At 41.8% G+C, this 16,724-nt stretch overlaps 1 protein-coding gene across 2 annotated transcripts in view; it reads left to right on the forward strand.

The window, feature by feature from the left end:
• The window catches only part of LOC120543221 (vomeronasal type-2 receptor 1-like), a 51,548-nt gene extending 35,369 nt beyond the window's left edge, over positions 1–16,179 (forward strand). For both annotated transcript variants that reach the window (XM_039776165.1, XM_039776164.1), the window contains exons 5-9: positions 2,504–2,944; positions 3,476–3,727; positions 7,398–7,523; positions 8,179–8,293; positions 14,110–16,179. In XM_039776165.1, coding sequence (XP_039632099.1) covers positions 2,504–2,944; positions 3,476–3,727; positions 7,398–7,523; positions 8,179–8,293; positions 14,110–15,020 — 1,845 coding nt within the window. In that variant the 3' untranslated portion in view covers positions 15,021–16,179. The remainder of the gene's footprint in view (positions 1–2,503; positions 2,945–3,475; positions 3,728–7,397; positions 7,524–8,178; positions 8,294–14,109) is intronic.
• Positions 16,180–16,724: the final 545 nt, after the last annotated feature.

Genomic DNA, 16,724 nt, shown 5'->3' on the forward strand with positions numbered 1-16,724 from the left:
TCATCCCTTCACCGGTGGATGCTTCCGGGTCAGAGTCCGTCGCCTGAGAAAGTTACCCCGAAGCGCCTGCGCCATTTTGGCTTGCCTCAGAGCATGGCGTGGAGACCGCAGGAAGGGTGCCTCGCCCCCTTATAACCAGACCTAGCGAGGCCCCGTGAGCAGTGTTCGTCTTACCGCTTTTCCTGTGCGACCAGTCTTGTCCCAAAATTACTGGATAGGGGGGGTTGGAAACTTGCCCCTTCCATGTGATGTAACAGCAAGCGGAACGGTAAGACTTGGTCTTCCCATGCACACAAGTGACTTGCAAGTGCTGCGAAAGCCACTGTCGCGGTAATACGTAACGGCGAGCGACAATTGTAATGTTGCTGCCGGAGTCAAATAGAGCCACCACCGAGTGCCCGTTTAATAACATCACTCCCGTGTTTGGACTTGCCAGCGGGTGCGACGGAGTACAGTACCTTTCGGCGGTGGCCCAGGTGCAGTCCATCGGCTCCGTTGGGGTGTTGAGGGGACAGGTCGGCAGTAGAAGGCCGGTCTCGCCACACTTGAAACAGCGCGGGGAGGCCAGCCTTTCTTTAGGCTGCGTCCCTGTCGGTTCCCACGAGCGTGCCTTTCCGACCCCCCGGCTTGGTAGACCGCAAGCTGACGCTCCAGGACTTCCAGGAGGCCTGGCACGTCCTTATAAGGATGGCGCCGGACCTGCTGGGAGAGGGAGCATGGCAAGGCGTTTATCAGGCCCTCACAGGCCACCTGTTCAACGACCTTTCGGGCTTGGGGACCTTTGGGCCGCAACCAGCGTCCCATTTTGCCCCAGAAGTCAAAGGCCTGTGCACGGGCCGGCTTCTCCGGGTCAAACTGCCAGCTCCGCCATTCGGTCGCCTGCTGGCCCGGCGTGATGCCGTAGCGTGCCAGGATCTCCTGCTTTAGGAGGTCATAACTCGCGGCCTCCTCCTCGGGGAGGTCGTAATAAGCCCGCTGTGCGGGTCCCTTCAGGTAGGGCGCCAGAATGGACGCCCACTCGGACCGCAGCCACTCGTTCCGGGTGGCCGTCCGTTCGAAGATGCCCAGGTAGGACTCGATGTCATCCGCGTCTGTCATGGGCACCAGAGGCGGAGGCGTTGGACGAGGCGGATCGGGTCTTACCCTTCGGACTTCTGCCAACCTGGCCTTCGTTTCCTCCAACTCGCGGGTGGTTGCGGCTTGCGCCTACTTCAGGGCCAGGATCTGGGTATTCATCCCCTGCAGCACTGTGTTTAGGTCTTGCCCTTCAGTCATCTCTCTCGGGCTCCTATCCTGTCGACTACGCCACTGTAAAAGATGAAGCAATAGACAATATCAAGGTTTGGGGTTTTCCGGCCCCGTATATTGCAGACAATCCACAATATTGCAAAAGCAAACAGGTCAAAAATATAAACAAAATAGTTCATATGCGCGGCGCCCTTCAGAGGCGTCGGCGGCCATTTTATAGAGGAGGAGCGGAAGTGGAGGAATGCTGGGAAGGAACCGTGAGGGAGGATGGGACTGCTGGCGTCAGGAAAGATGGTGGAGGAAGGCGAAGTGGGCGTACTGCGGGCAGGCTATGATGGCGGGCGTCTCTTTTCTGGAAGACAAAGGAGAAAGGTTAGTATCCCGCCACTCCCTGCCGGTGAACGTCTTTTGAAGCGCTTTAAGATCTGTCCGCGGCCTCCTACACGCACATGCGTTACAATATATATATATATATATATATATATATATATATGTAGACTCAAACCGATTATGACAGCAGCAATCCAAGCTGTGAGAAAACAGTAAAAAGGAGGCGTGTCAGACGTCGTGGTACATTTTCTGATGCAGCTAGACGAAAACAACTTTGTGACACTGCCACCAAATACACAAAACAATTACTTTGACAATCATGTTACGTTATTTTGAAAATGTTTCCTTTTCTTTTTCATAACTTCTTTAACACACAACTTCTCTGCTGCGAAGCGCGGGTATTTTGCTAGTATCTATATATTTATGTACATTATATATATATAGATAATCTTTTTCATTTTGCAAAAAATCTAAAAGAAATCCATGCTGGTAATGTTTTGCATTTGATTTGAAATATTACATAATATGTGCTGATAATGTTCAGCTGTTAAACAGCCAATATATTGTGAGTTTGAAGAGAGGCCTATTAGTGCAGGCCTGAGTATTATTTGGCTTCCACCATTAATACATTCTATTATGTGGGCTTGGCAGGTTTACCTAATCCAGTGGACACTTGCTGTATAAAATTCATTACAGGAGATGCATGATGATAACTGGAATCTGAACTTTCAAGTGTTGTATTTTCATGCACAATTCTGGCCGTGTCCTTTGAACTTTGCAGGCTCCTGTATGGAGGCCCTGAGAAGTGCATGGATCTATGGCTCCATTGTGTGTCAAATGAACTCTACACTTTAAAGCAGAAACTCTGGACCAATTCTTAGTTGAAAGGCTCAGTCTAATTTATATCTTTTTTTTTCCTCACCAGATTGTGTACAATCAAAATGGATTAGTCATGTTTGAACCAAACATAACCACTTTTGGACACACAGTGGAATCATTTTTTACTCAAGAAAAATGGACCCTTGTGGGAAATGCTTACGAAGCCTGTAACAACTACATTGAGTTTGAAAATCAAAACAGCTCGAACTTTTGCAGTGACTGGACAGTTGTGTTCAATAATTTTGCCAAGAAGAAAGATGTTATCAGGAAAAAAATTTTGGAAGCTCCAGATAATGCCACTTTGTTTTTTGGTAATTTAAATGATTTCAAGCAGCTTTTAACTGCCACAAAAAACAAAACAAAACCGTTTATCTTCTGTTGCCTTGAAACACTTGAGGACTTGGCATTGGACAGTCAAATACTAAATGGCACAATTCTGCTCTACCATGAGTTGCAGGACTCTTATGGCTTTGAGGAGTATTTTAAGGTACGTATCTTAGCGTATAACATCTCTTTGTGGATTGTTATAAATACCTACCCATCCATCCTTCCAGACCTGCTTATCTAGAGCAGGAACATGGGTAAAAGCTGTAGTCTATCCCATCAAGCATCTGGCACAAGTCAGGAGCAGTCGCTGGACAGGCCGCCAGTCCATTGCAGATCGAACACGGGCACACACACACAAACACACACTAGGGCCAATTCACCTATCCACCTATTATTTGTCATTTTCTGCTGAACCCCCCAACACTTGTACTTACACAGAAACACAAACTAGGGGCTCATTTTTCATCGCCAACCCACCTATTATTTGGAATATTCTGGTCTGTACTTTTCACAGTTAGTTTTTATCTTTGTGACCTCTTTGTACAAAAAATCGAACATTATTGAAGACTGTCTATATTGCTGTCATTCAAGAAAATCTATAACATTAACTACAGTAGCTTAATTTTATAAACCTTCTCTGGAAGTTGTTTTTTGAAGATAACACTTTACTTTATGTATTTTTTTTCCTCAGGTAGTCAAAGTAAATTTGACGCAATCAAATCAAACATATGAAATCCAAGGAACTGCAGACAACTTGAATGTCACTGTAAAATGTCAGAACAAAACTTGGGATTTCAGTAATGATACATATTACTTACAGACGAGTTTACTAAGACAGACGTACAGTCTCATTCAAGTCCTTTATAAAGCTGTCAACAGCACATGTCTGGAAAACCTGTCCAGATGCCAGAACTGGACCAACCCCTTACTCGCGTCAGAAAACGTAAGTACACATTAGAAGTTCACAATGTTTTCACCTTTATTCTTAATTTTTACTCCAGTACTGCTCTGAATGTAAAACCAAGATTGGTAATAAGTAATAAAACTTGGAGTGGGCAACAAAGATGGGAGATCTGTGATAAACTAAGCAGTCTCATGTCAAATACAGAGGTGAGAGTGGGGAGGGTTTGTGGTGTCCTGTTCATTAGCACTGGAGTGCATGCATTATCTGTCTCCGGACATTTAGTTCCATGTTCTAAATTGTACCTTGGATTGGCCTCATCAAAAACACTGCACAGATTGCAACTCTGACAATGGCTGTTCTTGTGTGATGTTAGTTCACATGTCTAGAATTATTTCTGAAATGCCAATTAAGTGAATGTGCTGTAACTAAAATGAACAGCCATGTTGAAGGGATCACGGCCATGGTCTGCCTGAAGATTACAAAAGAGCTGAACACTCCCAGCCTGAGTATGTGCAGGGAGATCACTGAGAAGATACTGAGATTACGGTGTGCTTAGCATGGATACAAACACCATTACAGGAGGCAGCAAGAGAAACAAAGGGAAAGGTGTGTCTAAATCTTTAAAGGTGCAAGTATTTTATACCAAAATCCTCTGATGACATGCTTTGATGTCACAGTTGCCATTGTTGCTGTGCAAAGGTGAAAATGTGAATTAATTTTGACTCTTAGGTTATATCATTTAATGAAGTTAATTAAGCAATATATTTTGGGTAATAACAGTAATAATAATTGCAACACATTATATATATATTCATTAATTTGTTCTGTTTGCATAATAATAGCCAGATTCTAGGGCCCAATTCTAGACACAACTAGTAAAATAGAAAACTTCAGGTCTATTCAATTTATTCTCATTAAGCATACTTCCACTTATGAGTCCAGTGTAATATACAGTACATTGATTATAATGATACTAAATATAGTATACAAAAGAAATCTGGCATAACACAAAATGTAATGTTTAAATATAAACAGAGAACTGTTAGGTGCCATAGATAGATAGATAGATAGATAGATAGATAGATAGATAGATAGATAGATAGATAGATAGATAGATAGATAGATAGATGTGAAAGGCACAATATAATAGGTAGATAGATAGAAGTAGGGTGGCATGGTGGCGCTGTGGGTAGATTTAAGCTCCTTTTCATTATTTATTTTCGGAAGAATGCAACACATGGAGGATGGCAGGGACAGAAAAGTGGTTAGTGCTGCCATCCCTCAGAGACATATTTCAATAATGCACCCAGTTGTTGTCTGTTCTCCCTCCATCTGTGGGGGTTTCCCTGCCATATCTCCACAAGACATGCAGGTTATGAGAACTGAGAACTCATTGACCCTGTGTGAACAAGGATGTGCTCCTGAATGGGTCTGGTACACGGTCCAGGGCTTACTCCTGCCTTCTGCCACAGCCTTTAAGCAGCAGCTCCGGACAGGCTTGCAGGATAGAGAATGGTGTGTTTTTGATTTTGTTCTATATGCAAAAGAAAAAAAAAAAAGAGGTCTCTTTGTACTAAGGCGGAAAACCAGAAATCTTCATGTGCCTTACATCTGCAGCTTTGTCATCTGTGGAGAGCCACAATTAATATTGTACTTAAATTGGTGGCGCAGTGGTAGCGCTGTCTGCCTCCCTGTGTGGAGTTTGCATGTTCTCCCTGTCTGCATGGGTTTCCTCCCACAGTCCCAAGACATGCAGGTTAGGTGCATTGGTGATCCTAAATTGTCCCGTGTGTGTGTGTGTGTGTGTGTGTGTGTGTGTGCACATCCTGTGGTGGGCTAGCACCCTGCCCAGGGTTTGTTTCCTACCTTGCGCCCTGTGTTGGCTGGACCTTGTGACCCTGTAGTTAGGATATAGCGGGTTGGATAATGGATGGATGGATGGAAAGATAGAAATGAAAATCATTATTTAACAGACTAGCCGTCCCCTGCGGTTCTGCCCACATAGAAGTGAAACAGAACAGCGAGGAGGGTCCTGCCCGGCTCCCCACTCCTCATGTCATGCTTCCCCCTACCTTCATCCCACAGCCTCTGTCTCAGATTAGCTAAAAATATATTGTTCCTGCAAGTGAACTATGATTCTTAGCACAATGAGAGAAGTCGCAAAATCAACCACAATCTAAAGTTCAATTGTGAAAAGCAGACAGACAGACAGACAGACAGACAGACATTGGGCTCTATATATGAGGTGTGGCAGAAAAGTAATGAGACTGGCAACACTGCAAGCGATTTGGCAATGCTGCGCTGTTGTCCTTGATAGAGCACGTGTATCAGTACCCTCCCATAGCTCAGTGCGAGTTTCAACTCCTTCCGTTAACTACGTGATTTTTGTGACTGCTATTAGCGAAGTTGTGTTTTTGGTTGTGCGTCACGCACGCACAAAAGGGGAATCGTCCACAAAGAATTTGTTCCTCCAGGACAAACTGTCAATCAAGTTTTTTATAAAGACGTCCTTGAAAGGCTCAGAAAAAGGGTCATTCGCGTGAGACCAGACATTGCAGACAAATGGATGCTCCATCATGACAACGCCCCATGTCACACTGCCCTCTCCATAACAGAATTTTTGACCTCAAAAGGCATTCCTGTGGTTCCCCAACCCCCTTATTCACCTGACCTCAGTCCGTGTGACTTTTTCCTTTTTCCTAAACTGAAAAATGTCCTCAAAGGACGTCATTTCGGGACTTTAGAAAACATCCAAAAGAGTGTAACGGACATGCTGAAGACCATACCGGTTGAAGACTTCCAGCACTGCTACCAACAGTGGGAACAACGTCTCCATCGGTGTGTAGCTACCCAAGGGAACTACTTTGAAGGGGATAACATTGATGTTTGAAAAAAATAAAAACTTTGGTAAATAAAAAATCAGTCTCATTACTTTTCTGCCACACCTCGTAGATAGATAGATAGATAGATAGATAGATAGATAGATAGATAGATAGATAGAATATTGAAGTGTACTTTGTGTTCAAGATCAACATTTCTAAATGATGTCACAAGCAGTAGCTTTACACACCACTGCACAAAAACAAATTTCAAATTCTGAAATAGCATTTAACAGAATCGTCCAAAGACTCTGGTGGGGAGGTTAAGAAAACATGAAAGAATCATAGCTGTTCTTATCAGTAAAACCCTGAAAACAATGTCTCTTTTTACTCTTTTCACTTTGAGTATATTCTTTCTTGTTCAGAAAATCTTTCTTTAAACAAAACAGTTTAAAAATATTCTTAGAAGACATTTTTACATAAAATAATGACAGTGCTAGATATTACAAATACACAATAGCATTAGAAAACAAGTGTACTTTGTGCAGTCCTCAACTCAGGTCATTTCACTTGTGCATCTTTTAATTGCTGTGCGTTTTTTAATCTCCATAAAAGCAGGTAAGTGGACAGCAAACCTGTATCAGGCAATGATGTGGACATTGAATATACTTGGCTACAGTCCACGTACAAAACACATGTTAAATCCAGGTGTAAAGGGGTCCTCTGTGTCCCTGTACTTGCAAAATCAGATTTAAAAAGTGAACAAATGAACAAAAAAACATAAACATTGATAATCTGTAACATTGCAAAGTTTTACAAACTTGGGTTCTTGCAAAATTATTGTTTGAAATGGAAATATATTAAACTGCTCTAATTCTATTTTTGTGTAGAACACAACATCACCTCTCCCAGATTACATTATGAATGCAATTGAAAATGAATATGTCTACACAGCATACCTAACTGCAGCAACTACAAACCACAAAACTTTGACATGCTACAACATCTCTCTTTCCGTAAGTACACTTTATTGGTTATTCCCAGAACAACAATAGAATTTTGGATATCAGTGATGGTAAAGATATTTAGCTTTTATCTTCAAAGAGAAACACCAGCCCTTGTATTTAAGTGTTGTCCGTTGGCCCTACATTTGTATTATTTCTGTCTTCCTGCTCTAAATGGATTTCACACTTTTATATTTATTTGAGTGTGTCATTGTCCTCCATCACGCACATTCTAAGGATGTATGCTCCTTGCAAGGAGAAACCATTTAAATACCATTCTGTGCTCACTTCCAAAATAAGGCCAAACTATCATCAAGACCCATTAACCCTCTGTACAACACCAGCTCTGTTAGGCAACATGTTTTTGAACACAACCACGCTGGAAGATTGGCATGCAGTCACTAAATTTGACATGCCCATGATTTTCAGTCACATTAACTGGCAAAGTCCAGTGATGAGATCAGCAAGAACAGTCAATAAGTCTGACATACTCCAGGACTAGAAGTTGCATAAATACAACATCTGCTTAAGTGGCACTGGGGTTCAGGGACATCATGGGTCATTAAGGAGAGGTCTAGTGGTTGGTCATCATTGTTATTGTTCAGAAAAAAATATGGCAATTAGTAGTCAAAGCTGTGTGTTATTTTCCATTTGATTTTTTCTTTAGCAAAACCCATCTTTGTGTTCTAAATCCTGTAAAATCATGGAAAGAATTGAAATGATCGGAGACTGCTGTAGCCAGTGTCAGAACTGCTCAGAAGGGACTTTTAGCAATGGGACGGGTAAGTACAAGTAACCACTAGGAGGTTTTTATTATTATTAAGCTTTCTTTTATTTTCAAATTATCATTAAATATTTTTCTCTACCTTATTAGAGAAGCTTTTCTCTAAAATTCTTTACCTTATTTTGACAAAGAATTGTGTTTTCTGATAATAGCTACAAAAGTATTTTGTTATTTTGCACAAACATTGCCCACTGCTATTGGTATTATCGAGGATACTCTGGTCATCTAGTAAAAGCTAGCGACAAGAGTCAGCTGCAAAGTATTTCCTCCCACTGGCACCCATCAAGCAATATTGTAGCATTCAATAACGTACCACTAGACCCACAAAAAAGTACTTCCAGGTGTTCAGTAGGGTTAATCTCAAGTCTCTTTGCAGGCTTCTTTAGTTCCTCCATGTTTTTATGGGCCTGGCTTTATGCATAGGGGCACCATCATGCTAGAACAGAAAAGGGCCTTCCCAAACTGTTGTTAGAAATTGTCTAAAATGTGTCCTGTAGCATTAACAGTACTTTTCACTGGATTCAAGTGGCCCAACCCAAATCTGAAAAACAACCCCTGACCATTATACCTCATCCACCTACTTTTAGAGAAGGCACTATACAGTCTGGAAGGTAGCATTCTCCTGAAATCCACCAAAACCCAGACTTGTCCATCATACTGCCAGATAGTGAAGCATGATTCATCACTCCAGAGAACACTACTACATAGTTCAATGGCGGCAAGCTTTACAGCAACTCCAGCCAATATTTGGCATTGCAAATTGTGACCTTCTTAGTAAGCATATGTGCAACTGTTTGGCCATGGAAACCCATTTCATGAAGCTCAATAGGCACAGTTCTTGTACTGACGTTGCTTCCAGAAGCTGTTTGGAACTGTGTTATGAGTGATGCAACACAGGATAGATGATTTTTCCATGATATGCACTTCAGTATTTGGTGGCCACACTCTGTGAGTTTGTGTGGTCTACTACTTGTGGCTGAGCTGTTGTTTCTCTTTCCACTTCACAGTAACAGCACTTATAGTTGACCAGCAGAACAGAAATTTCATAAACTGACTTGTAGCAAAAGTGGCATCCTATGACAAAGCCATGTTTAAAGTCTCAGAGGCCTTCAGTACAACCCATTCTACTGCCAACATAGCTGTGTGCTTGAGATTATGCACCTGACAACAATGAAACACCTGAACTCAGTAACTTGGAGGGGTATTTATGTGCTTTTGGCCATGTAGTGTAAATCTGTATTTAGCTATTGTAGATAGGTAGGGAGAAGCATCGTACATATGGTTAGAACCTTTTTCACAGTACTCTGCCTAGAATAGCACTTCTCCTGTTGATTACCGTTAAAGGCTCTTTGTCTCCTGGTCCTTAAAAAATATTCAGCACTTTTGTCCATTTTTTAACACAACAGACATTACTGTAGCATCAAAATCAACATTACAAATACGTGAATATTGTGACATTAGGCTTGGTAGGGCCCACAGCTACAATTCATTCCAGTTAAGCTTTATATGGCGTTCTTCACAGAGTGCAGGCACTGAGCGCTGAGACAAGTTGCAAATGCTGACTTTACAGATTATGAATGACATAAGGAATACACATAAATACACAGATTTGTTTAAGCAGACAGGAAACAAAGTGATTTGAAACCAAAAATTTCTGTCCATTAACAAATTCCGGAGCTATGGCTAAACAAACACGGCAGTGCAGGGAAGCAGTGGGGCCAAAAGATACCACAGTGGTAAGTACACTGGCAGTGGTAACAGTTCTGGTGATAGAAATTCATCACTAAAAGAAGGTGCTATGGTCCAATATGTTGCATGGAGGGTGGGTGCTAATTACTCCTGGGATATAAATTAAAATGGAGGACAGTGGGAGATTACATAGTGTAGGTCAGATGTCTTCCAATTGAATATGCGGGTCTCTATTGGCTCCACGATAATAGACAGGTGTGATGGAGACAGACTGTCCATTTAAGGAATGTATGGTTTTGATTACTGCAGAGAGACCTGGAGACTCTAGGGGTAGGACTAAGAGGCTGCTTCCAGGAGATTCCAAGGCCATCAATGTGCCTATTCCAAAAGTGTATCAGTTTGCTTGAAGATGGGAGGTTTAGTGTTGGCAGGAGCTCAACTAATGCTGAAGGAGAAGGAGGAAGGGAGGTCAGAAAATCGACAGAGGAGACTGATAAAGGCCATGCCACATTAGACAATTTTTCCAGTGAATTTCAGTCACAGCCTCCACTGATGTAATCCTAGTGAGTCAGAGGAATTCAGAGATACACTCCACTGAAAACCAGTTGTCTAGTATGACTTGGCCAGTGAGTCACTCCAACTTGTCCATGACTTGCCTCGTCTTTAGTCGAAGGGGTGGACTCTGTGTGCATGAGAGCTGACAACCAATAAATGTTCATCTGAAAGTGCAATGCATGGATTGCAGCAACAAGAAATAAGGAACACGGGTGTTATGGATCTCACAAACAGGAGAGAAGCTCACCTATCTGATGTCTCACATTATACACACCACAACAGAATGGAATAAGAAAAAAGGGTGGAGATTGAGGCTGGACTCACAGTACCTGTTAAACCGAGACAATATGATATTGGCCGTCAGAAAAAGTAGGAAGCACAATCTTACTGGAAATCTGTCACACAGCAGCTAAATTTCACATGCCCAGTGATTTTCAGTCATGCATATTGACATGGTCCAGCAACAAGATAGCAGCTCGAGTTGGGCAAATCTGATACACCTAACAATCAGAATGCGTCAGGAACTTAAGGTACAGTTTAGATGGGAAAGATTTCATAGGATTACCATCCAAAATTACGTAGGCCCAGGGAGGGTTTAGGGTTTGTTGTGTTGTCCTTATTATTGTTTTTTAGTCTTCAGTACCCTGTATCCCTGTTATTATTACTTCTTGGAATAAAAATCTTTCCATTATTTGGGTTCAGAGCTTGTTCAAGAGTGCCCCCTACAGTCTATATGCTATATATTATACATATTATACATATTGTGGAAGAAAAAGAGAGCCACATTAGAAAATTATCAAATAGGTGGTATTTTATTATAAATATCTCAATGGATTCAAGGTCTTACAGTAAGTCTTGAATAAACTTGTGAGATTTGAATTGTCGATAAAGAGCTAATGTTCCTCCTCCCGAATCCATTACCCTTGCATCATATATGGCTGTATTTAAAACAATAATCAAAGCAGGATAAACAATGTTTGTTGATCAGTGAAAAGATTAATTAGTCCTTCGCTATTCAAGGGGAGTATTTGATGTGGCACCTGTTCATGAGACCACAGACTGAGTTTAATTAATTACTCTCATGAATTTCTTTGCTCATCTATTGTGACAGACAGATGGCTGGGGCTCTTTCCCAGCCAGGAGGCTGTCATAATGGAAGGACCAGGAAAGCAGATGTACATAGGGCTCTGACTCACCTGGAGAGCTAGATGGCAGTGCCCCTGGGTTGCAGGGGCATCTCAGATCCCTACAGGGCTCCATGAAAACTGGAGTTTGCCACAGCTCTGTTGGGTTCCGTGGTAGCCACCATGGGGAGCTGCAGAGCCCTACTTTGGGCTTTCACCACACCTGTGATTCTAGCCACCTGGATTACTCCTGGGTGCAGCTTAAAAGGAGCCGTTAAGATGGAGCCCTCCCTGCAGTATGGAGGTGCCCTGAAGACCAGCAGGGAATCATGGACTATGTAGTTTTTATACACGACCCTGCTGGATACCACAGGGGCCGCAAGAGTGAGCTGCAATGAGGACCAAAGAATCATTTTTGCCCTATAACCCAGAAGTGCGTCATATGAAGAGCGACAACAGAAATGACATGCTTCCGGGCTGAAGAAAAGGACTTGTACCTGACCCGGAAGTGATAAAGAATCACATGGACTGGGGATTGGGAACACTTCCGGGTCAGGGTGTATAAAAGGACTGTGGGAGCTCCCAGACGGGGAGCTGAGCTACATGGAAGGGTGGCAACGCATCTGGGAGTGGAGGATTGTATTTGCGATTGGTTGTTGGTTTGTTTATGAGTAGTGGAGGAGAGGGTGCTTTGTGCACTGTGGAAGATTAATAAAGTCAACTATTGGACTTTTATCTGGTGTCTTGGACAGGGGTTCAAGGGAGGATAGCGGCCCCAATCTGTCACAATACATATATATATATATATATATATATATATATATATATATATATATATATATATATATATATATATATATATATATATATATATATATATATATATATATATATATATATACTAGCGACTGGGAGCCCGATCGAATCGGGCTACAAGTTCAACGTTTGTGAAATCCATACATTCTCTGCAAAGAATTATTTGTTTTGCTATGTCCTTGAAAAGATTTTGTTATCATGGCACTGATTTGTGGTTAAAATAGACCTCTGCAAGGCACGGGCTGCTCGATTTCTTTCAACCCGTGCTGCATTTGCGGCTACTCGAGCTTCTTCAGTCGCTTGTGCACGGCTGGCACGATGTCTGTCAGCGTTAGTATCATTCTGTAGTACATGTTCTTCATCTGTCCTTTGTGTCCGATTTGCACGATTTCTTTCAGCGTTAGTAGCATTTGTAGCCGTACGCTGCTCATCCGTTTGTTGTGCTCGTTATGTACGTGTGGTCACGTTAGCAAGTCTACGTTCCCCATCAGTCATCTGACTTCGTTTACTACGCATCCTTCCCGCAGCCGCTGCTCTTGTGGCTGCTCGAGGTATTGCTATAAACACCATACATACGGATAGTATCAAATTATATATAAGGATATATATATATATATACAGTATATATATATATACTGTATATATACACATATACACATACACACACTGTATAAATATGATTAGCAGTCTGAGTAAATGTTCCTGTCTTTACAACTCCAGAGGTTCCATGATTTTCACTTCTGCCATGATATTTACCTGTGTGACGTTTACATTTCCTCTCATTGTTTGAACAGGTTTTTCTTCTGAGTGCTTATTTTTTAAATTAATTTCAAAGACACCCATGTTAAATTACTTGTTGTTTGTTTGTGTGTGTGTGTTTGAGTATGCTCTGTGATAGACTTACAACCCGTCCATGGTTGCTTTGCTGTTTTGTATTCAGTGCGGTCACAATAGGCTTCAAGACCATCACTTTCTTTTTCTCCCATCCAGTGAAGGTTTCATATGACTGCTTCCTTTGCAGCTCCCATTGGAAATTTCCTGTCCTTGCTACTCCTTCAGTCTGTTGGTCTCCTTTCTATAATGGTGTCCTTCTGGAACTATCTGAGTGCAGGATTAGTCAGTCTTCCAGATCTAAAATTGAAAATTAGCTGCATGCTCTTCAACAAGTCAATGGCTGCTTTCTGTTGGTTCATAATTTGGTTTCTCCTTATTCACTCATTTTCACTTCGTACAGTATGATAGGTGGGGTGAGGGTGCCCCTGTATGGGTCTACAGTATGTTTATATATCTAAAAGCATTTATTGTTTCATCCATCACAAAATAAAAAATAGGCTGTGAAGCCAAACCTGAACTGGAAGGATGGATGATGGTCTTCCTTTTCTGACCCATCCCGCCTCATACCCACTATACATGTTTATACTTGGAATTCTAAGGTGTTCATTACTTTTTGTCTGTTATTGGTTTTACACTCTCACATGGAGTATACAGCAATTTAATTTCATATAAACCCCAGTCTCCAACGAAATAAGAAAGCAGACTTGCCAGCTGAACTTTAACAGCCGGCATTGCTGAGCCTCATTTATTTCACGTGGCTGATGTCCTTTTCTTCTGTTCCGTTTTATTCTTGCAGACTGCCTGCCTCTCACTATCGCCCATGAAGTTTTGATCTACATCCTTTCCCCGCTGGGCATCCTCCTATGTTTGGGGTCTCTGGCAGTTTTTTTGACGCATATCAAGACCCCCATTGTGAAAACTTCTGGAGGGAACATCTTCTATTGCTACCTGGCAGGTCTCATTATTGCTTTCTCCAGTGCTTTCCTATTTGCTGTGACCCCAACAAAAAACACATGTCTGATAGGCCTGCCTCTTTCAGCTATGGGGTTCTCGGTCTGCCTCTCCAGTATTCTTGCCAGGTCCTGCCGAATTTTGATCGCCTTTGCCAACACAGCAGCAAGGCCAAGCAAGCTTCAGCTTCACCTCTACATTATTATCATCACAGTGGGAACTCTGGGAGAGGTAGCCATTTGTTTGGCATGGATGTTGATTGATCCTCTTCATTCCACTTATCTTCCAAAAGGACAAAGAATTACTAATGTGGCCTGTGACTGCAACAACATTTATTGGTATCTAATTTCTTTCGGCTACCTTGTTTTGCTATGTTTGATCTCATGGGTTTTGGCGATCAAGAGCAATGCACTTCCTCCCACATTTAGTGAGTCCCGATCGATTTCCTTCAGCATGCTGATCTTCCTTGCCATCTGGGCCTGCACACTTCTTATAATTGTGAGTCAAAACAAAGACCTGCAGACAGTCATACTTGGGGTGTCCATCGTGTTATCCTCTTGGGGTATTCTTGGCTGCATCACTCTGCCCAAGGTCTTTGTCATCCTGTTCAGGCCAGAAAGAAACAGCCAGCAGTGGATAAGACACGTCACTTATGAATACTGTCGCCATGTCGCTTATAAAGCTGATATGAATTTGGAGACCGAACATTCATCTGTCAACACTTCAGCAGATACCGTGATGTCAGTCACATCGTAACACAGCACCACTGTTTCTAAAAGGCAAAAACTTTATAAAGTGATCTATAACCATTTTCTGTACAGAAATTATTTTTTCTTTAAAATTTTTAAGACTTTATCAAGGTCCCGCAGACTTCTTTCAGATCACCAATGCAGCCTTTGCTGAGGATGCCTGGTTGTGACTAACTAGTATAGCAGAGAAGCAGATGCACTTAAGCACACAAGAATCAAAGGCTGCACCAAAAGCATCACACAAAAAGTGACACTTCTTTTACAAGGGGTATAAAAATGTAAAGCAGTGGTATGTAGTATCTCCATAGAAAAAAACTTTATTATTGCATTTGAGTATGTCTTGGGAATATTTCTGTTTTACTAGAGTGTAACATTTTATGGCTACTTTTCATTTGCTACATTTTCAAATGCAAATGGCTACTTTTACTCTGATATATTTTAGTGGACACATTAATTACCATGATATTAAACCAGAAAACAAAATGGCTACTCAAATATGCACAATGCTTTACTCAATCAATTACCTACAATATGGGCTTCCCCTGCTTTAGGTACACAAAAAATCTTGGATGATTTTAAATTGTGTGCCACTGGCGTTAACTCCTGATCATTTACTCTTTCATTCCAAGTCCATCTTACTGCAACCTGCAGAAGGGGGCGGGGTTGAATGTTTTGGGAGGGGCTGGATATTGGAGATGTGCAATCCCAGTCTGAGTTATTTCCACACTTCATGCCACCATTTTTAAACACACTCCTGCAAATGGGATTCTCAGGATATGGTGAAGTGTGCCTACGTGTTCACATGCTGTGGTTTAGTCACCTGGTCACGTGTAATGTTCATGTCTTCTCACATTATCCTGGGAATCACAGGTCCAAAACAGATTGTGAGCCAGTTAGGAAAGACAAAGAAAAATCAAATGCAAAATTAGAAATGATAAAGATGAGGCGAAGAGCTATAAAAAAATTACCAGCCAAAGTACCCTACATTGCTTGAGTAAATTAGTAGAATGGATTACGCAAAAATGTATTTATTTATTTTTTTAAAGCTGACCCTGTTGTTATTGCTTGCTGTTCCAACTGTCATTCACAGCACCTCTCTATCTGACACAAATTTTTAAAAAGTCACTGCACACTGGACAGATTCTGAAGGACTGGAAAATGGCAAATATCATCCCATTATATAAAAAGGGTGACAGGGCAGATCCAAGCAACTGTAGGCCAGTAAGCTGAATGTGCATTACAGGACAATTAATGGAAGGAATTATTAAGGATTAAGGAAGCATGGGTTCAGAAGAGGAAGGTCATGTTTTACTAACATACTTGAATTCTATGAGGAGGAAACAAAAGGATCTGATCAAAGTGGAGCTTATGATATTATTTATCAGGACTTTCAGAAAGCATTTGATAAGGTGCCACATGAGAGGTTGGGCATCAAATTAAAAGAAATGGGAGTTCAGGGTGATACTTTTAGATGGGTGCAGAATTGGCTTAGACACAGGAAGCAGAGGGTGCTGGTGAGAAAGCTGGGCAGTGTTTGTATTTTCTGAGAAGGCTGGGGAAATTTGTCGTGCCAAGCAAAATCCTAAGCAACTTCTACAGATGCACTATTGAGAGTGTTCTCACCTACTCCATCACAGTTTGGTTTGGGGACAGTATGGCATGGGACCACAAGGCTCACCAGCAGGTGGTCAAATTTGGCACAAAATAACAT

The sequence above is a fragment of the Polypterus senegalus genome, chromosome 13, assembly GCF_016835505.1.
Source record: "Polypterus senegalus isolate Bchr_013 chromosome 13, ASM1683550v1, whole genome shotgun sequence".
NCBI classification, from domain to species: domain Eukaryota; kingdom Metazoa; phylum Chordata; class Cladistia; order Polypteriformes; family Polypteridae; genus Polypterus; species Polypterus senegalus.